The sequence below is a fragment of the Syngnathus scovelli genome, chromosome 10 (assembly GCF_024217435.2).
Source record: "Syngnathus scovelli strain Florida chromosome 10, RoL_Ssco_1.2, whole genome shotgun sequence".
NCBI classification, from domain to species: Eukaryota; Metazoa; Chordata; class Actinopteri; order Syngnathiformes; family Syngnathidae; genus Syngnathus; species Syngnathus scovelli.
In genome coordinates, this window is record NC_090856.1 from 10,142,949 (window position 1) to 10,163,539 (window position 20,591).

The 20,591-nt window shown below is 45.6% G+C and overlaps 2 protein-coding genes across 12 annotated transcripts; both read left to right on the plus strand.

Moving 5' to 3' along the window:
- Positions 1-255: 255 nt before the first annotated feature.
- On the plus strand, positions 256-3,765 carry LOC125968323 (complement C1q tumor necrosis factor-related protein 7). 2 transcript variants are annotated; one of them, XM_049719295.2, is made up of 4 exons: positions 256-455; positions 1,081-1,470; positions 1,909-2,133; positions 2,774-3,765. In XM_049719295.2, exons 2-4 carry the CDS (start codon positions 1,281-1,283, stop codon positions 3,400-3,402), a joined length of 1,044 nt encoding a protein of 347 aa, XP_049575252.1. In that variant the 5' UTR covers positions 256-455; positions 1,081-1,280; the 3' UTR covers positions 3,403-3,765. The 2 variants fall into 2 exon arrangements, with proteins under 2 accessions (XP_049575252.1, XP_049575253.1); XM_049719296.2 differs by lacking the exon at positions 1,081-1,470 and having other exon boundaries at positions 258-455.
- A 227-nt stretch (positions 3,766-3,992) lies between these two features.
- On the plus strand, positions 3,993-20,228 carry cc2d2a (coiled-coil and C2 domain containing 2A). 10 transcript variants are annotated; one of them, XR_011087589.1, is made up of 41 exons: positions 3,995-4,240; positions 4,374-4,458; positions 4,720-4,773; positions 4,880-4,960; positions 5,089-5,209; positions 5,403-5,494; positions 5,563-5,661; positions 9,613-9,696; positions 9,806-10,012; positions 10,157-10,313; positions 10,666-10,802; positions 10,872-11,003; positions 11,070-11,279; positions 11,356-11,462; positions 11,548-11,688; positions 11,811-11,967; positions 12,123-12,385; positions 12,481-12,658; positions 12,829-12,982; positions 13,058-13,204; positions 13,330-13,463; positions 13,549-13,752; positions 13,997-14,089; positions 14,157-14,248; positions 14,794-14,904; positions 15,718-15,885; positions 16,033-16,090; positions 16,163-16,272; positions 16,390-16,486; positions 16,569-16,667; positions 16,760-16,936; positions 17,227-17,241; positions 17,322-17,516; positions 17,650-17,739; positions 17,990-18,103; positions 18,325-18,459; positions 18,631-18,753; positions 18,836-18,894; positions 19,024-19,222; positions 19,412-19,660; positions 20,041-20,228. XR_011087589.1 is itself a non-coding variant. In XM_049719282.2 (40 exons), the coding sequence occupies exons 1-40, from the start codon at positions 4,227-4,229 to the stop codon at positions 19,595-19,597; spliced, it is 5,070 nt and encodes a 1,689-aa protein (XP_049575239.1). In that variant the 5' UTR covers positions 3,995-4,226; the 3' UTR covers positions 19,598-20,228. The 10 variants fall into 10 exon arrangements, 9 of the variants coding, with proteins under 9 accessions (XP_049575248.1, XP_049575239.1, XP_049575242.1 ...); XM_049719282.2 differs by having other exon boundaries at positions 13,058-13,205; positions 13,340-13,463; positions 19,412-20,228; XM_049719285.2 differs by lacking the exon at positions 14,794-14,904 and adding an exon at positions 15,112-15,126 and having other exon boundaries at positions 13,058-13,205; positions 13,340-13,463; positions 19,412-20,228.
- The last annotated feature ends 363 nt before the right edge of the window (positions 20,229-20,591 follow it).

Here is a 20,591-nt window from a genome sequence, read left to right on the forward strand (position 1 = left end):
ATTTGACTTACTAATGGCAATATTCAATTTAGTGATTGTCTTATTTTTTCAATAGGAGTGACTTTACGCCCACAATATACAATACAAACTTTTATTTATTTATTTATTTATTTATTTATTTATTTATTTATTTATTTATTTATTATTTTCTCTTGGTACAGAACCTGGATGGATAAAAGTCAACCGTGTCTCGAGTGCGCCTGCTTGTTCGGCATTGATGACGTCAGCTCCCTTTAGAACTGGAGTGTGGCTCAGCGAAGGGAGTGGATCCGGGCCGAGGGGTGGGCGGGATGGACGCCGGGACATAGGGTGGATTCCAAAGAGGGAGTCCATCCAGCTGCTCTCGCCGACTCACGACAAGACGCTCGCACATGTCTGACGGACGCAAAAAGGCCAACAACATGTTTGCGGAATAAGAGTGGAAACTTTGCACACGAACGGCGTACGCATGGGGGGTAGGTCCAATTCGCTACTCCGGTTCGAACATGATTATAACGTTATCAGTAAACATGCAATTGGCTTGGATGTGTTTTGCAAACAACGAGCTGTGAATTATTGCGATTTAAGTTGTTTGTTGCCACTTCTACTTTAAATTTAGTCTTAAACTAATCCTAATCCAAAGAGAATTTAAAAAAGTGTTCATGAGGGGGCTAGAAACAATCCAGTGAACTGTCTGTGTTTCTACCTCATTTGCAAGCGTTGCAGTAGCGTGCAAAGGGGTGGGCAGATGGGGCGGGCAATCCCACCCATCCCCACCTACGGAATAAATATCAGTGGGAATCCGTGTCAAAAGAAGGGGCAGGCAGCGGCGGCTCTGCATCCAAAGTATGTTTGAAAATCTTTTGTTAGCCATTCAAGAGTCATGTGGGAAGCAAGAACACATTTTTTAGTGCAAACCCAATCAAGTATGACGCATGCAAACTCTTTATGGTCGTTTCTGTGCCTATTTCTTGAGTCAACAAACCCTGACATCATCACAGCTTTGGAGGCAAACGCTCAGGCGGGGTTTCATTCTTCAGAGCCGCGCTGACGATCAGAATCGTTTTGTCCGTCCAATGCTCACTTCCTGTTTGTGTGCAGCTCAACTTGTCCAGTGCGTTTACACACGCCACATTTGATTTACGCCTGCGGGGCCGACACGTGTTCCCTCCTCCATCCTTTTGCCGGCATCGATCCCTTTTCTCACACCCACGTGGGCAAACGTGCGAGGACGGAGAACAATTTGATGGCCGCAGCCTCCGCGCTCCGGCAGACATCCGCACGCTTGCCAGACGGACGGGATGGAAGCCCAACTGTGTTGCAACTTGCACACGATAGGGATTGTTGCATTCCTCTTCGGCTTTCTGTCTGCACAAGTGAAACTGCATGCCGAGGTTCCCCCGGACGGACAGAAAAATATTGCCTGGCGTGATGTCATCTCTCGGGAATGTTTTGGCACGAGGGCTGCAGCAGTTGGCTGGCGGACAAGAGGTTTCATTTTGAGCTCTCTCTCACACGCGCACACACATGCACACACGTGCACACACACACACACACACACACACACGCACACACACACACACACACACACACACACACACACACACACACACTCTTGAGAAGATGAGAGTGTGAAAATGAGTCCAGCCGTAATCTTCTCATTGTAAGAATCACATCTGGCCTCCTCCGAACAACATCATCTAATTAGATTGGCAGACTAGTTTTGTAGAGAACTCAAGCATGTTCCTCTATAACATGTTCCTGGTGAAACGTAGAGTAGTTCGGTAAGTAGCTAGGTCGGCCGGATGGTTGGTCGGTAGGAGCTAGCCGGCAAACTAGCCAGGTGGCAGTAGGTTGGAATTGAGATTGTTTGTGAAGTTAAGTAGTCCCGTGTTTTTGGTTCATCTGCTTTGTCGTTTGACTGTGCAGATGTGAAGATGTGGGCTTTGATGGGAGCCGTGTGCCTGTGCCACTGTGTCGTCGGACAGCTGCTGAAAGGAGCGCCGCGTCTCCTCTGCAGTGTCCCGGGGGCGCCAGGACCGCCCGGCAAGCCCGGCCCCAGCGGGACTCCGGGAGCCGACGGGAACGCGGGCGTCCCCGGAAGAGATGGCAGAGATGGCAGGACAGGGGAGAAGGGACAGAAGGGAGACCCAGGTATCAGTTTCCCGACGCTTTCAATTACTTTTTGAAATGATATGGCCGCGTAAGCCCAAATAATTACGTTTTCATTCGTCATGCTTGTTTATGGCTTCGTACACAGTATTTTTATTGAGGAAGTGAACACAGCTGTTCCCCATGAAGCATATATTTCATCTTAACACGCAAAAGCACACAGCGAGTAGACATTTTCAAAGGCTTCTTAGTCGGAGGCGGCTGGAGAACAGATCGTTTGGCCCGAGCGTTTCAAAATATCAACATGGCAGCGTTCCCGGGTGATTTTGAGCGTGACACCACCTCAGGGAAATGTCTCTCCGTTGTCTACTTGAAATAGCCGAACGGTGCTGAGAAAAGCCAGGTGCTAAAGGGGATGTGTTCTGCTAACTTGCTTTTTTATTTGCCTGGTCCTCAGAAGCCCCTTGTTCGGCTTATGGCAACAGGGAAAATTCTCTTGTGGAGGTTCCTGGAAGCCTGGCAGTTCATCCTGTCACAGAGCTGTAGATGTCCTGAATGTTGGAAGTGGTGGTTAGAGACTACTTCTGAGTTGATGGTCATCCATCCCTGGATTATTAATGGATTGCTGTCGTATAAAGGTTGCGTCGGTACTGAATGCTAAAACTCGACTTTTGTGTTTTAGGTTTAAAGGGCAGGATGGGACCCACAGGTAAGATCGGCGAGCGAGGCGAGCGAGGTCCTACAGGGAAACGAGGTCCCGTGGGGGAGAACGGAGACGGAGGCCCACCGGGCCCTCTGGGCCACGAAGGCGAGAAAGGACAAAAGGGCCAACCGGGCATTCGCGGGGTGCCGGGAAAATGCAATTGCGGAAGCCTTACACTCAAATCAGCTTTCTCGGTCGGCATCACCAACAGCTACCCGACAGAGAACACCCCCATTAAGTTCAACAAGGTTCTACTCAATGAGGGCGGCCATTACGACCCACAAACGGGCAAATTCGTCTGCGCATATCCCGGCATTTATTTTTTCACTTACGACATCACGCTCGCTAATAAACACTTGGCCATCGCTCTGATGCACAATGGACAGCACCGCATCAAAACCTTCGATGCCAACACGGGCAACCACGACGTGGCCTCGGGCTCTACGGTGATGTTCCTCAACCCCGAAGATGCCGTCTGGCTAGAGATATTTTACCATGACCAGAATGGTTTGTTTGCCGACCCGGGCTGGGCGGACAGCTTGTTCTCGGGCTTCTTGCTCTATGCTGACACGGACTACTTTGTCCAGCTGGCAGCAGACTACGCATAAGCAAAACAGAGAAAAAAGCTGGATGGATGGATGGATGGATGGATGGATGGATGGATGGATGGATGGATGGATGGATGGATGGATGGATGGATGGATGGATGGATGGATGGATGGATGGATGGATGGATGGATGGATGGATGGATGGATGGTCGGACTTGAAATATGTGCCACCAGAATCTGATTTTGAATCATTTATATTTAAATTCGATTCACTAAACTTGAAAACGTTAATTTGAATGACATAAACTGAATTTCGATTCATTTTTTTCCATATTATATTGAAAAGCAGAAGCTCAATTGTACAATTTGAATTTATTTTGGAATTGAAGTCAAATAAACTTGAAACCATTTTTTATCTGAAACAGTATTTGATCGTTACTGAAAATTATTTTAACTTTCAGTTCATTTCCACAAGTAGTGGGAGTAGATTGTTTATTTTTTTAGAATGGAGTAGCGTAGCGTCGTGTTGTTACTAGGCAGCATGAGGGGCGGGAGGGAGCGTTTGGTGTGGGCGGGTAAATAAACATAAGAACGAATAGCAGGCGCTTTTAGATGATTGACAGTTTTTACCAGCCAACAAGAGACCACATACTGCAAAACGTCACACGACTGTCGGACCACCGGAGGATTAGTGAAGTCGCTTATATGTTTAGTGTATTAGATCCAGAACTCCTTGAGATTAAATATGTATTTTGGAATCATAGCACGGGAAGAACACGTTTTTTAAAGAGTCCAGTACACCCACATAAAAGTGATATAATGGAACAAACAGTTGGGATGTCTTAATCCCATTTCAGAGTCAAATAGATCCGCTACGGTCGCCATGGCTTCCCCGAGGTAATGTTGAATAGTTAGCATCTTTTTCACTTTACACAATTTACACTAATCAATGTAAATCCACATTAAACGGCGACAATTAGCCACGCGGCTAAGCTAACGCTATCTGATTCCCCATCCTTTTTTTCCCTAGCGTCATCCGAGATAAACTCCGCAAGCAGCGGCGATCTTTGCAAGAAACCTTGGGGAAACTCAAACATGAGAGCGACGACGAGCAGGTAAAGTTGTACAAGAGTTTTTACCTGACATTTGGCATTTTTGCAGTCAGTTTTGTTTTTGTCGCTCTGAAACCACTCCTCCGTTATTATGAAGCCTTAGTAGGAGCGTTGGGGCACTATATTAGAAAAAGCCATACCAAAGTAGTTTTACTTTAGTTTGCTTTTATTCCGTGATGTTTTTAGTGTTTACGTAGGATGCCTGAAACCCTCTGGTGTGTTTGAATGAGCCGTGCCAAACATGACTCAACATGTTCTTTCCAGGCTCTGGTTCCGTCTTCCAGGTTGAGTGAAGAGTCGCTACACTCAACAATGAAGGTGGGTGTTTAGTCCGATTGCTGTATTTTCAATTTCTTCTTTCTGACAATTATAACTATTTTGTTAGCATGCTAATTATGCGTGTGTGTTATGTGTTGTGTTGCAGGATCCTCAAAGCAGCGAGGACGACCCTGGAGAAACCCTCAAGCAAAAATTACGGGCCCAGAGACAGATGAGAAGGAAAATGGTTTGTCTCGTTCTCACTCAATTCAGATAAAACTTTTGGAATTTTGCTGGTGCCTGCTGTTTCCAAGCAGTCCGAAATGTTCTATACTAGTGTACTTACTTTATTTGCAAATTGTGGTTGTGTAAAAGCTGTTGGAGCAGATTTCCGCTCAGGAGTTGCCCAGTGATGATGTGGAGGAAATTTCCAGTGCTCGGGACCTCAGTGAAGATGAAGGCCCTTCAAACAGGACCACAGAACCTTCAGGAACGAGTGAGTGTCTTGTCGCCACTGCCACAAATTCCTTGAGATGAATTCAGAGAGTTGGGAATGAAAAAGGAATACTATCCGAGTAAATAAGCAAGTGCCATATATTGTATGGATCAGATTTGGCAGCCATAAAAATACTGTACCCAAAATGTTGAGATGTGGTACTTTTTTTTTTTCAATGAACTTTACTGTCTAGGCCTCGCCTCCAAAGCCTCAAAGAGTCGCACCTCGCAGCAGTTTGACCGCTTCGTGACGCGACGTTTGGAGGAGAAGCTGAAAGCAGCCAGGGTGATTTTCGTGGGAGACATTTTGATTGTGTTTGGGGAATGACAAAAAGTTGTTAATTTTCGTTCCAGTCGCAAGGCGAGAGTCTCCAGCGTCAGGAGGCGTCGGTGACCGACGCCACTCGCCTGCAGAGCCTCCGAGACAGATCGACGGTCAGGTCTGACAGAGAGGTCAGTGCAGGTGTCAAAATTCTCTGATCAATCCATAACAAGGCAATCATCCAATGAATTCACAACTATTTTGATAATGGAGTCATTTGTTTGTTTGCTCAATTTGCTGTAATTAATTACAATGACCGGTTGTAATTATCTGATTATTCGAATAATTGTTTTTTTGTTTTTGTTTTTGTTTATTTCAGCTCGTACACAGACATCATCAAAGTCACACTTTCTTTACAGAGCTTAGAGTTCGTTCCGTACTCGCCGAAAACGGAACGGGTGGAAGCAGCCTTGCTTATCGAGTCCCGTCCCAAAAACTTTCATCCAAAGATTTTTCGTGTTTTCACAGATATTTATCACACAGCAATTTCATGAGAGTCTTCACAGATATTATGTAACACATTAATTTTAAAATAGTCAACATCAAAATTTGTGGTTATGTATGATGCTAATATTTGTACATTAGTACATTTACATATTAGTTTCAAAAATAGCCAACATCAAAAATTTATGGTTATGTATGATGCTAATATTTGGAATTTGAATGATTTGTAACGAGTGTAACAAACAGCTATCAATGCTTTCGTCCCAGGGTTGCCGCGGACTCAGCTTACGTAATTAGATATGAGAGAGGCTCTCAGTTTCTTCTTGAAGTCCTTGAAATTATCGGACAGTTTTAGGTCAGAGTTCAGTTTGTTCCAATTTCTTACACCGACAACCGTCAGCGATTGACCTCCAAGTGTACTGGACACTTGTCGTTGGTCAAAGTTTAATAATCCTCTGAGGTCGTGTTTTGTGTCCCTCAGGGTGAATAGGCTTTGAATATTTGCTGGTAGCTTACATCTAGAAGCTTTGTACACATTTAACAGTCCTGCAAAAGCGATTAAGTCTTGGAGCTTCAGTATTCCAGTGTTTATAAAGAGGTCGATCGTGTGAGAATTGTACGGCTTTTTGCAAATGATCCTCAGTGCTCTTTTCTGTTGTTTGTAAAGTGCTTCTAATGATGTCTGGTATGCGTGACCCCAGACCTCTGAACAATAATATAGATGTGGCTCTATGAGTGTCAAATACATTATTCTTAAAGCAGATGTACTAATTTTATTTTGCAGCCTCCACAGAATGGCCATATTTCTTGATATTTCTTTGCACAAGTTTGCAATTTGTTGTTTCCAGTTAAGTAAACAATCAAGTGTTATGCCAAGCGTTTGATACTCATTAACTCGTTCAATCTTGATAACGTTTGACACTAAGTTTAAGTCTTCGCTTGGTTTTCTTTTCCCAAATAGCATATATTTAGTTTTGGATGGATTTAAAGATAATTTATTTGCATTGAACCAAGCCTGTAAAATTGACATTTCTCTGTTTATACAAGCTTCCATGTGTCTTAAATTTTGTCCAGTACATAATATACTGGTGTCATCGGCAAACATTACCATTTTGAGGGAACATGCCTTTGCAATGTCATTTATGTATAGCGTGAATAACCTAGGGCACAAAATTGACCCTTGGGGGACGCCACACGTTATTTTCAATCTAGGTGACCTTTTGGTCTCTACCTGTACAAATTGGGTTCTATTTTTTAAGTAACTCGATCCATTTTAAGGCTGTACCCTTTACCCCATATCTATACAATTTCTCAATCAATATTTCATGATGAATTGTGTGGAAGGCCTTTTTAATATCAAGAAATATTCCAATACTATATAGTTTTCTATCCATCGCCATTTTAGTGGTTTCTACAAAATCTAAAAGTGCATGTGCAGTCGAATGTTTTTTACGAAAACCATATTGATTTTTCTACAGTATATTTTTTTGTTCAATGTAATTCTCCAGGCTGCTATTGAATAATTTCTCAATGATTTTAGAACATTGGGGGAGGATAGAGATTGGGCGATAGTTGGTGATCTGGTGTTTGTCTCCTTTTTTAAATATGGGTAGAACTTTGGCAATTTTCATTTTATCAGGAAATATCCCACTGTTGAATGATAGATTGCAGATATGTGTAAGTGGAGGCGAAATGGCATGCACTATATATTTTAGCGTCCTCATGTCTAGTTCATCAACGTCAATTGATTTCTTGCTTGAACAACTCAGTATAGTATCTTCGACTTCCTTCAACGTTATCCGGGACAGTGAAAAGTCGTCAGCAGTATTGTTTATTCCACGTTCAAAAACATTCCAGTTTATCTCCTGAGAAGGAATGTCTCGGGCGAGTCTTGCCCCCACTTCGACAAAGAACTGATTAAACTTATCTGCGATTTGCTGAGGGTCATCCACTATTTGACCGTCAATGACCAAGTGTGTTTTTTCATTTCTCTTTCTTCTGCCCTCTGTGATAGAATAAATTATGTCCCAAAGTTTTTTAGTGTAATTTTGGCTTTCGGCTAATAATCTTCCGTTGTACTCTTGTTTGGCTGTCCTCAATTTATTATTGACAGAATTTCTATAAGTTTTATACTTCTTGTGAGATCTATCCGTCTTGTCCTTCAGAAATTGCTTATATAATTATTTTTTTTTCTTGCATGCATTTCGTAGTGTTTTGTTTAGCCATGGTTTGACTTTTTTTTTTTTTTTGATTGTACGCTTGTATTTTTTTCTGTGACAATAGGGCAGTGCTTTTCATATGTTTCAAGCAATGTTTTTACAAAGTTTTCATAGGCTCTGTTGACATTATTTTCCATATAAACCTCGGCCCATGAATTTCCTCTGAGTTCTTGGTCTAGGTTTCTAAGTACGGCATTGCTTTTTGTTCTCTTTGGTGAGTTTGCTGACTTTTGAGGGTTTGGCATTCTTTGGCCACTAATGCAGAAGACCGGTAAGTGATCAGATATATCACATATCAGGATGCCACTGATATGTTTACCGTAATAATTAGTATAGATGTTGTCAATTAGTGTTGCACTCTGAGGCGTGATTCGGCTTGGTTTGGTAATGAGTGGGCGTAGCCCGTGTGAGTACATTTGGTTCACAAAAACCGTTTGCGTGTTTTGACTTCGTCTTAGTAGGTCAATGTTAAAATCACCACATATGTAAATTTCTTTGTGTCTTATTTTTGAGAGGAGTACGGTCACTTGATTGTTGAACATTACAAGGTCGTTCGATGGAGCTCTATACATACAGCAGATTACAGACTTTTTCCCTGTACACAATTCAATTTCTACCGTCAGACATTCGAGCACATTCTCTATTGCAAGGGACAAGTCTTCCAAAATCTTCCAGTTGAGCCTGTCGTCAACGAACAGCGCGACTCCACCTCCAGATTTCTCCGACCGTTTTTTGGGCAAAATTATATCCATTAAGATGAAAAACTGCTCCCCTTTCTTCAGTAATCCATGTTTCCGATATTGCAATAATGTTGAAGCGTTTGTCCAAGGTCAACAGGTAATCCTGGATTTTGTCGAAATTTGCGTATAAACTCCTGCTGTTTATATGGATCAAAGAAAGTTTCTCTCTGTCGTCATTTATTTTGTTTAGGTTTTCTTCCAAAAAATATCCACAAGTGTCCACTTCGCTTGTATAAAAATTGCTTTCTGAGTCAATGCTTAGATTTGGGTCATGGGCACAATATTGATTTGTAGGCAGAGTCACATTTTCATAGGCTTTTACCAGGTCCATCAGGATCTTTTGTTTATCTTGATTAGCCAGATTCCATGATTTATCCAAGCTAATCAAAGATGTTTTTGGACTTTCCATTTTCTTAATTTGCAAATTGATCCAGCTCAACCAAAGCCCTGATGAGCACTGGTCTTGTATTTTCTGGGGTAGCTCCATTTGGTTTCACGTAGATTTTACAGTTTGACGTCCAGGTGCTCTGAATTTTCCCTTGTTTTCTTAATTGTCGGGCTTTCCAGGCGATGGTGGCGTTTTTTTTAGTAAGATTTTCGTTTATATAGACATTGGAACCTTTCTGAAAGCAGAGGTGGACAACGAGTGTGCGGCTGAGCTTCTGCTACTGTGTTGCAGGCGGATTCGGAGGGTGATTCCAGCACTCATCTTGTTCCTCAGGGAGCCAGCACCAGGGTAAAGTTCCAAGAGACCACCCAACGCGTAAGACAGACGACATTTTTGCATTCGAGACACATTCAAATTTGTGATGTAAACGTAGACCAGGAGTGGGACACGCAGCAGTTTGTATACAACAACTAACATCTCTCAGGCGGAAAAGGAGCGGCCAACCAGCGAGGAGGCGTACAAATTTTTCACGTTCACCTTTGAGCCGGAACCTGAGCCGGAGGCCGAGCCGGAGCCCGAGCCGGAGCCAAGCACGAGTAGAAAGACTCGGAAGCAGAGGAAAATGGGCGAGGACAGCAGCCAAGCGCCGGACGAGACTGAAGAACAAAGTCAGGACCAAAACCAAAACCAGGTAAGATGTGCTTGAATAGTTTGGCATGAAACAAGGTGGAAATGGACTTTAAATGTGTTTGTCAAAAAGGTGATGTTACATGAGCTTATCTGACGTTTGAGGTGTGGATATCAAAATGTGTTTCTTCTCGCTCATCGCCTTTAGAACGAGGAAGAGCCGCTCATGCAAGACGACGGCAACGTCTTTGTCATCGAGCAAACGTCCAAGGACTTTGTGGAAGTGAAGAGCGCCGAGTACATCGGCTTGCGGGCGCTCGCGCTGCGCCGCCGCCCGCTCGTCTACACGCCGAGCTCTCGGACGGGTATGAAAATTGACATCTGTTACTGCGTGCTGGGCAGATACTGGCCTTACAGTATCAGTATTTGTGAAGGATGACAATACCACCTACAGATACTTAAGGCACAAAAAAAAAATCATCAAAACATCGAAGAAGCCCTCCTTGCCAGTAGTTGGCGGTTTGACACATCAAGCGTAAATACAAAACAAAGTCCTTGTTCACTATTATCTGTCATTGTGTCCAAATGTTATGTATCAAAAGTACCAGTGGTATTGGTACTTGGTATCGGTATCAGTGCGTATTTGAAGAAATACTCATAAGTCTGAAAAAAGTGGTATTGTCCACAAAACATCCATTTCACATCCCCGTGTCACAGTGCCGATCTCAGCGAAACTACCTGAGAACATGAGGCCTCGCTATCTGGAGGAGGAGGGTCTTTACGTGGGCGAGCGGCCTGTGGTGACGCCCACCAACGAGAACATTCTGGAGAATCGCATTTTGAAAATGGAAGAGGTGATGTCGCCAATGCACCATCTTCTTGTGGCGTCTCTTTTTTGACCATTTTTCTCCTTTTCCGTTTAGGGAGGCAAGTGGTTCGGAGATGACGGCAGGATCATCGCTCTGCCGGACCCCATCAAGGAATCGTCTACCAGGCCACCGCTCTTTGATATGGAGGACGACCTGGACCCAGGCCTGCAAACGGTGTACAGGAAGGTCAGCTATCACCATACCTCATCCAAAGTAGTGGCGCCAAATTAAAGATTTTCATCTCTTCCTCAGCCACTCAATTGCAAGCACACGCAACAGTTCATCAGTGACGCACCAGACGCCGAGGGAGGCTACCAGCTGGATGTGGACGTGTCGGGACTCATCTTCTCCCATCACCCGCTTTTCAGTCGCGAGCACGTGCTAGCATCACGTCTGTCACAGCTGTTCGACCAGTACCTCAACCGACAGCGCAGCAACCTCGCCGAGCACCTCACCGACAAGGTGTGGCGCCGCTATCCCCATCGTCTTGGTTGCCTTTTGTCAATGGTTAAAATAGAACATGTTCACTTTACTGCAGTTGAACGGGTTGAGGAACACCATGAGGAACATGCTGGAGATCCACAGCGAGCAGAACCTCTCGCAAGCCTTGCAGCAGAGGATCGTGGAGTACAGCGTGGAGGTCAGGTGAGGGCTTTCGGGTTCCCATCCCCTCTCATCGCGATTGGCCGTCCCGCCGCAATTTTCCCACCGCGTGCGGATGTCACGATAGGAACACGAGGCTACTACGGGACGGCGAGCAGGAGAAGGACAGGACGCTGCTGAAGAACCTGATCAAAGTCTGGAAGGAACTCAAAGCCCTCAGAGAGTTTCAGAGGTTCACCAACACGCCTTATAAGCTCTACCTAAGACGGTAATTTTTTTTCTTTTTTTTTCGATTCTCTTGTGCCTGAACTTGCCAAAACATTAGGTACACCCTGGTAAACAGTGCATCTGGATCCTTTTTGTATATGTAACTGATGGTGTGGGCCCCAGGGAGAACGTGGACCGCGAGACGGACGAGCGCAACTACGAGAAGGACATTTTGTCCGAGGTGTGGGAGCTGGAGGCCGAGGGTGAGGTGGACTACCAGAACAAGATGGCCGAGTACAAGAAGCAGCTGGATGAGTGGAAGGCCTGGAGGAGGAAGCAGGTGGCCGCATTTGTTCATGTCTCTGCTATGCTTGTTGTCTTAAATCCAGTGGTGGGTGGTCAGGAGCGGCGAGGCCGTCTCAACGTCCTCACACGCACTGGAAAACTGAGAATCTGCGGACATGATGTATTTTGCTTTTTCATCGTTCTCCACAGAAATCCAAGAAGAAGAAGCGAAAGAAAAAGAAAGGGCAAACGCAAGATGAAACAGAAGAAGAAGAGCAGGAAGCGAGCGAATCTGAGGGGCCCGACGAAGAAGCGCTCCCCAGGCCGCTGCCACCGCAAAAGTTGGACTTTGACATTATCGAGCAGCAGGTGCGCGAGAAAGCGGCCAGGATACGCCGCAGGCCGGGCGAGGCCATCCTGCTTCCCGAGCTGACCGCCTCCGGAAGCATCTCGGAGGCGGAGCTCTGCCCCAGGTACGAGAAGGCAGACAAGTGTTTGTTGGTTTTGAGCGGGACGGTAAAGTGGTGTCGTCTTTCTGACGTTTGCCGTCTCTTCTCTCCTTTCCCAGGAGCGAAGTGGCTCGACGGGAGGACGTCGCCAGACGCTCCGTTTTTATCAAGATTCTGTACAACGACAAAGAAGTGACGCAGACCAACAGCCGGGCGCTCACTTCCGACTTCAGAGTGCACTTTGGGGAGATATTCAACCTGAAGATTGTCAACTGTCCCCGAAGCATTACCTTACAGGTACCATTTCTTTGCTTTTCCTTCTATGTCTTGGGAAATCTGGACTTGAGAATGATCGCCGCCGCCCCTGAGATTTGCATTTTGGCCTGTTTTACTACCGCTTCCCCAACTATTCACAAGATCCACTTCATGTAAGAGCACAGCTTCACAACCGCGTTTGTGCTGTGCAGGTCTTCGAGGAGGCGGGCTCGTCGTGGTCGCTCCTGGCACAAGTCTACGTGCCGGTGCCACATTCCTCGGTATTGCCGGCCAATGCCTCCATTGAGGAGTTTGAGTTCAGTAGCAACCAGAGGGTGATGTTTGACCACGAGGGCGTGGGAAGCGGTCAGTGACTCACATTTCTGTATTTCATATATTATGTTTTCCTTCCTTTGATTGTTTTATTGATGAAATATGCAGATGTTCCACTATCCTTCACGGCCGAGGGCAGCGACAACGTGATCCTGCTGACCTCTGGTAAGGTGTCGTGTTGCGTTTCCTGGGGCGTCGACGAGGATGACGTGCCGCTGGCGCCTCCCGTGTCTCAGAATCCCGCTGCCCTTCACGGGTAGGAGAAACATCGCACAGATTTTTTAATTTAATAGTTCTATGACAAAATCTTATCAATATTATTGAACTCCAATTTTACATGTTACTGAATTGAAATGATTCACACATTTTTTTTCCTTTCTGTGGCGTCAGCCATTTTGACGGCATCTCTCGCATCGAGTCTTCTGGCAATGTCAAAAAAATCGGCGAGTGGGCCTTACAATCTCGACTGGACCCTAACGATCCCAAAAATGCCTCCATCATGCAGCTGCTTAAAGTATGCCCCCCATCCCAAGAGGAAACAAAACCCACACATCACACACATGTGTGTCTGTGTGTGTGTATCTCTGTGTGCGTGTCAGGTGGCCAGCAGCGGTGAGGTGACGACTTCTGATCACTTCCGTCTGGAGCAGCTGCAGGAGGAGTTTAACTTTGCCAGCGATGAGGAATTGGCGCGCTCCCGGCGCTTCCGCCTGCTGGCACTGCGGAACCAGGAGGTGCCCGAGTTTCGCAACTACAAGTGCGTCCCCTCTCGCGAGAGAGAAATCACTGAAAAAGTATTTCAGGTAAGTCGCCTCCAGTGAACGAGGCATCAAGAAATACTTTTACACATAGCTGACATCCCGTCCCGTAAGTAGCATCAAATATTCCAAATGAAAATAAATATTTTTATATATTCAAATAAACTACCGGTACGTGTTCAGTCTTCTGAAAGTTACGGTTGACCCCCACTATGGAACTGACCCATATGTGAATCGTTTCAAAAGTTTGAAAAGGGCAACACAAAAGTTTTTTTTCATCTCCCTTCAGGACTACGAGAAGAGGCTGAAGGACGGCGAGACCATCGACACCAAAGAACATCTGGATTCCCATCGAGCCTTGGTGGCCAACTACCTCCAGAAGGTGATTGAGCAAAACATAAAAAATGCTGTAAAACAACGATCATCACCATCATCCACCCGCCCCACAGATCCGTGAGGCGGTCATCCATAGGTTCCTCTTGGCCAGCCATCACTTCCTGCTGTCCGACATGGTCATCGAGGAGGAGATGCCGTGTTTTGGGTAACCAAATTCCAAACTTACTCATTCCACTTACCGACACTTAATTGATCGTTTCAGTTCACCCCGTGCGTCGACCTTTTCATTGTGTTTGTAAACAAAGGCGACTTCCAGGTAGAGAAAGAGTGAGCAGCTACAGTTGACTTGAACTGAAAACCATGACAAAAATAATATTTGCAAGATAACAATAAAAAAAATTCTCGTCCGAAAAGCACATATAAGTGTTTGGTTGGGCTGCTTATGAATAATTCAGCAAAACATGTTTAGCCTGCTAGCTAACGCCAGCTCGACAGAGCGTTTTCCATTTCCTGTTTTCTCAATCCTTCTGTTTGGTCAAATGACACGCAAGAGTTTTTTTCAAGTGTTGGTGCCACCTGGAAGTGCATTTTGCCATTATGGTGAAAAGTTGCGGTCTGTTTTGAATGCATGCTTGCATGACCTGATAGAGGGAAAAAAAGCACTAATTTCCTTTTCTGTGTTGTATTTCCTTTGCATGTTTGTTCTATTTCTGTAACAAATGAAAAAAAAAAAAACACAAAAATGACAAGGAGAACACTTTTACAAAGAGTGACACATCGCCACCTTCGAGATGGCAGTGAGTTTTTAGAGCTGAGGAGTCCCGAGCCAATAAAACTGACTTGCAGGGCAGACTTGCTGATGTAAGTACACGAGGAATGTGCGTCTAAGATTTCACCTCTTCAAAATTCACTTCCTTTTTACTCTGAGACCAGTCCAGGCGTCGTTTAGGACTCATTTGCAATCTCAAAGTGGGTTGATAGTTTTTGTTTTTCACCGCTAGTGCATTTTGATCATGTTTCCAGTTGGATTTATCTCTTTTGTTTTCTTCTGCTGTGCATGTTTAACAGTGGTGCCGGTCCAGGGTATGTCCTCTTCTGGTTTCCTGCCCCTTTCCCAGCTAGCTTGAACCCACAACCCAGCCCAGTAGCAACAGTAGACTTTGTGTAGTGTTCTAGTCACTCCCACCACGGTTTTGCTGAGATGTTTTCTCTAATTTCACTGCAAATTGTTCAAAAATTTGTCAATATTGAAGTTTTTCTTGACCTTTCTACCAATTCCTGGCGGGACTGATCAGAGATAGCAAATCAAGTCCTGTTGGCGTTTGTTCCTGTGAAGACAGTCTGGCCTTAAATGTGGATTAGGGGTGTCCAAATGGAAATTGAGTAGATAATTAAAGCCTGTGTCGATTTTTTTTTTACAAAAATTCGGGGCATAATCTAGACAAGAATAAGGTAAAATGGCATCATATGCAAACTGGGGCATTATGGGGGACCAAATCCCATGTTATCATTATTCACCCGAGAATTATTATGATTTGAAGTTTCATGAAATTTGCCACTTTAGTTGTAAGAAGTTACTTTGCGTCTTTGGACACCCCTGATATAGATTGACATGACTGCATCACGTGCTTATGACCAAGTTTGTTGACTAAATGTTTTATTGGGAACAATCAGGATTCTGGGCCTCAACCTCTTCCACCTGGCTGAGCCCAAGCGTCCTCTCAAGCCTCAGAGGAAGGAGAGGAAGAAAGTGACGGCTCAGAACATGTCCGACGGAGACATCAAGCTATTGGTCAACATCCTGCGGGCCTACGACATCCCCGTACGCCGCTCGCAGAACAAGTGAGCAGGTTTACAGATCTACTACGCTCACTGCTGCCATCTAAAGGCAGAATACCTGAAACTCACTTCCAATTTTAGCAAGCAAACAAACTGGGATGGTCACTGTGTTTGAGCAAGTGTGTAACTTGTCATTTGAACACCTTTTAGTAAAGCAGGACACTTGGCACAAGGCGCCACCCAGACCAGCGACTGGTTCTTCAGCCAGGTAAAACGGACGAGCCAAGGGCGGAGCGAAAACGTCAACAGCGAGCCATGACGCGTTTGCGTTGTGATGCAGGTCCAGGTGAGGCCCTTCGTGGAAGTTTCCTTCCAGCGCAACGTCTTCCAAACCACCACCGCCGACGGGCCCAACCCCTGCTGGAACGAGGAGCTGCAGCTGCCTTTCCGGTAAAGCCGCTTCTTGTTGGCTGACCACTGTCAGTCCTCCTTACCTGCGAGGATTTGAAGATATTGATGCCCCATATTATTGGGCCTTTATTATCTTTCTCTTTTCCCCCCCATCAGTGCACCAAATGGAGACTATAGCATCGCTAGCTTGCAGTCGGTCAAGGACGATGTCTTCATCAACATATTTGATGAGGTGGTTCATGAAATTGGGGTGGTAAGTTGCTCCTACCCCCAACCAAATGTCACAGTTATTGTTTTCCTCTTTGTCCGAATGTGAGGCCTTGTTGTGTGCTAAGAGTGACGAAGACAAAGGCAAATCGCTGCACACTCGAGTGGAGAAGCACTGGCTGGGATCTGTCAAGATTCCCTTCAGCACCATCTACTCGCAGTCCAGGGTCAGATTTTTAAAATTAATTATTCATTTATTTGTTTATTTATTTAATGGGAGCGATGATGATGCCATTCTCAACTGTGTGTGTCGGCGCAGATCGACGGCACATTTAAGGTGAACATGCCGGCCGTGCTGCTGGGCTACAGCAAAGAGCGCATCCACAGTGCCGCCGGCGCCTACGAGGCCATGCAGAGCCTGTGCCAGGGAGCCTTCATCACGCTCTTCATCACCATCGAGCCTCAGCTGCTGCCCGGCGACTCCATCAGGGAGAAGGTCGCTGCCCTCCTGATGTGCCGCCGCCACCGCGCGGCGCTGGCCGCTCGTTTGCATGTGCCGCCACGTAGACTTCCTTTGCCCATCTTTTCAAAGTTTTGGAGTGGTAGAATAAAAATATGGCCACTGTTTTATAAGTTTTTACATTTTAAAACATTTGTTTGCATGTTTATGTTTCATCACCAGGCGCTCAACAGGTTTTTGTATGCAGTCCTGTATTTTAATGGTTCCCTAGTAGTCCCCACGCCATCATTCATTGTATCTTTTTCCTGCTCCTCTGCATGTTCTAGATAAAGGAACTAAAGGTAACTTCTAGTGTTGCATGTCACCCGCTACTCCCCTGCATTCCTCTCGCCTAACTTTTGATTTTTTTTTTTCCTCCCAGTTTGACAGCCAGGAGGACGAGCGTCTGCTGCAGGCAGCCGAGCGCTTTGAGCGCGTGGCGGCCGCCGAGTTCCCAGGCCGGATGTGCACCACCACGGTGGTGGACCTCAGCGGCAAGACGGTCTTCATCACGCGCTACATACGGCCGCTCAACCCGCCGCAGGAATTGCTGGCCCTCGAACCCCAGGAAGCCACGGTGAGCGCGACCGCTGACGTAGTGCTTGATCCCTGCAATATTCTGTTCAGTTGATGAGTAATCCTCAATATTTTGGTAACACAATGCATAAAAAAGGATTTTAAGTCTTTTGTCCATAACATGTTTTACACAGGCTCAAGTGGCGCGCTTTGTGTCGCTCATCCCGTCTCTGCCAGACAGAGTTTCCTTTGCTGGCATCTGTGACCTGTGGAGCACCTGTGATGTCAGTAAAATATATTTGACGATAGATAGATAGATAGATAGATAGATAGATAGATAGATAGATAGATAGATAGATAGATAGATAGATAGATAGATAGATAGATAGATAGATAGATAGATAGATAGATAGATAGATAGATAGATCTCATTATGTTGGGCATTTTGGGGTATTGTTAGATTTTTTGGAGCATTTTTAAAACAACAAAAATTGTATATCCAATTTTTAAACAGATTTTTTTTTTTTCCGCCAGCAATTCCTGACATTGCTGGCTGGAGATGAAGAAGAGCATGCCGTGTTGTTGTGCAACTACTTCCTGTTCCTGGGCAAGAAGGCCTGGCTGGTTATCGGCACTGCCATACCGGAGGTTAGGCGGCCATTTTGTTTGTTATTTGAAAGACTATCATACCCGTGACTGCAATGTCGAGAAGTACTCATTTTATTTGTAGACAAAATAACTGCACAAAAATATTTTTAAAAATGCAAACTCAAAACAGTTTAGTAGCCTGAACAATGTTCGAGAGGTGACCAGCACATGAACTGATGTTGTGTCCAGCTGCTCTGCAAAGGTCGCTTTTGTGTTTTAAGGGTTCCAGCGCATACGTGCTGACGCTGGAGCAAGGCCGCTACCTGATCTGGAACCCCAGCAGCGGCCAATACTACGGACAGTACGACACCTTCTGCCCCCTGCAGGCTGTCGGCTGCCTCGTCAATGCTGACAACGTCAGTGAATCTCACCGCATATTAGTATTTAAAAAACATTATCAGCTAAATGATGGTTGTTGTTTTTACATCAAGTATTGACGTAATTTGCGGAGTATAAGATGCTAATATGATATGAATTTTATTATACACGTTTCATTTTTTCCCCCACGTTGCATTTATTTGTGGCAGGTTTGGTTGAATATTCAGGAGCACGTTTCCCCCATGAGGATAAGCTTCGATGTGAGCCGAGCCAATGGCTGGAGGCCTTTTTTTACGCGCTCTTTCGCATATCCCGGACTCTCCAGTGTGCAGGTGACGAGACTACTACGAGTGTGTACGGCATGGCTATGTAACATTTCGTAATGTGTGTGTGTCTGTGTGTGTGTGTGTGCAGCCAGAAGAACTGGTGTACCGACACTCAGACAAAGCGACCGCAGCAGAGCTTCAAGACAGGTAAGCCGTGCCACCTAAATACTTCATTAACGCGTTCCACATTTTTCCATGTTTGGAAAAGGGGCTTAAATCGGTGGTATAGTGCGCACTTTTGAAGTGGTCCTTGCAAAACTGGTGGAATTGTGTCAGGTTGGAGAAGCTGCTGCGTGACAAGCTGATGGAGTGGCGCCCCCACCGGCCCACGCGCTGGAACCGCTACTGTACCACCGCCCTTAAGCACTTCCTGCCCAGCCTTGAGCAGAGCGCCAGCGGTCCAGGGGGTGGCGCCGGCCGTGACATAGCCGAGGCTCACCGCCACGAGCTGCAGAGCCTGTTGGGTGACAACAGAGTGAGTGGTGACAACAGCAAAACAACACTTTTAGATTAGCATAATGCTAACAAACAATGCAGAACGCTACAGGCTTACTTGAACATGAGGATACAGACACTCAAATTCATATATTCTTTATCCTCTGTAAAGAACGACTCATTTGACTGCTGCTTACTGAGGAGCTGTGACACCTTTTTCCTCTGCTAGATTTCAGGCTTTCCGCTGCACATGGCGTTCTCTGAGGTGGCCCCCGTGGTGGAGGCGGTGCACAGCACGGGGGTGCATACCATTCAGACAGCCAACGTGGAGTTCGCCCTGGCCGTTTACGTGCACCCGTACCCCAACAACGTGCTGTCCATCTGGGTGTACCTCGCCTCACTCGTGCGCACCTGATGTGGTCAAAAACAAGATATAGTAGCCCTGCCTCCAACAGCAAAATCCACGAGTAACACAGAAATGGTTTCATTGCGGGCGGCTCGGTGGCGCACTGGGTAGCACGTCCGCCTCACAGTTAGGAGGGTGCGGGTTCGATTCCACCTCCGGCCCTCCCTGTGTGGAGTTTGCATGTTCTCCCCGGGCCCGCGTGGGTTTTCTCCGGGCACTCCGGTTTCCTCCCACATTCCAAAAACATGCTTGGTAGGCCGATTGATCACTCCAAATTGTCCCTAGGTGTGAGTGTGAGTGCGATTGGTTGTCTGTCTCTGTGTGCCCTGCGATTGGCTGGCAACCAGTTCAGGGTGTCCCCCGCCTACTGCCCGATGACGGCTGGGATAGGCTCCAGCACGCCCGCGACCCCCGTGGGGACTAAGCGGTTCAGAAAATGGATGGATGGATGGATGGTTTCATTGCATTCGTAATCAATTACTAATTGATTAACTGATGGTGTAGTTAGTGGTACATCCACCTGTCTTGTGTGCAGGCACCATGAGTTTGATTCCCACATGTGACGGTGTGCATGTGTGTGACTTAAAAAAACATCTCTGCTGTGAATTATTTTCTGTATTAAAAATGACTTAAAAAAACATCTCTGCTGTAAATTATTTTCTGTATTAAAAATGGAATATTAATATGATTTTCTTTAGTTTTGTGTATTTTGTAATGTGGCATAAATTGCACAGTAGCACAATTGTGTTTTGAGAATTTCTAACATTTCAGTTTGAAAAATTGGAAAGATTGCAACAGCTTCCTCCCGCAATCTTACAGATCTCCGAGGCATTGTCACACGAAAATGATTTCGCTAACTCATGTTTGACAACAGAATAACTGTAAAATGTGGTCCCATTAAATATAGCACTCCTGAATGGATTCAACAAATAATTCAGCTTTATTAAATAGGATTTGGCAAGTCGGAACAAACGCAATAACGCCCCCTGGCGGCCAAAGAAGA

Coding starts and splice junctions, on each gene's coding strand:
- LOC125968323 (XM_049719295.2), top strand. CDS start 1,281: ATGGAAGCCCAACTGTGTTGCAACTTGCACACGATAGGGATTGTTGCA. Junction 1,471..1,908: donor AGTTGGCTGGCGGACAAGAG/GTTTCATTTTGA, acceptor TTGACTGTGCAG/ATGTGAAGATGTGGGCTTTG. Junction 2,134..2,773: donor GGGACAGAAGGGAGACCCAG/GTATCAGTTTCC, acceptor TTTGTGTTTTAG/GTTTAAAGGGCAGGATGGGA.
- cc2d2a (XM_049719281.2), top strand. Junction 16,273..16,389: donor GAGCTGCAGCTGCCTTTCCG/GTAAAGCCGCTT, acceptor CCCCCCCATCAG/TGCACCAAATGGAGACTATA. Junction 18,460..18,630: donor GCCTCGTCAATGCTGACAAC/GTCAGTGAATCT, acceptor TATTTGTGGCAG/GTTTGGTTGAATATTCAGGA.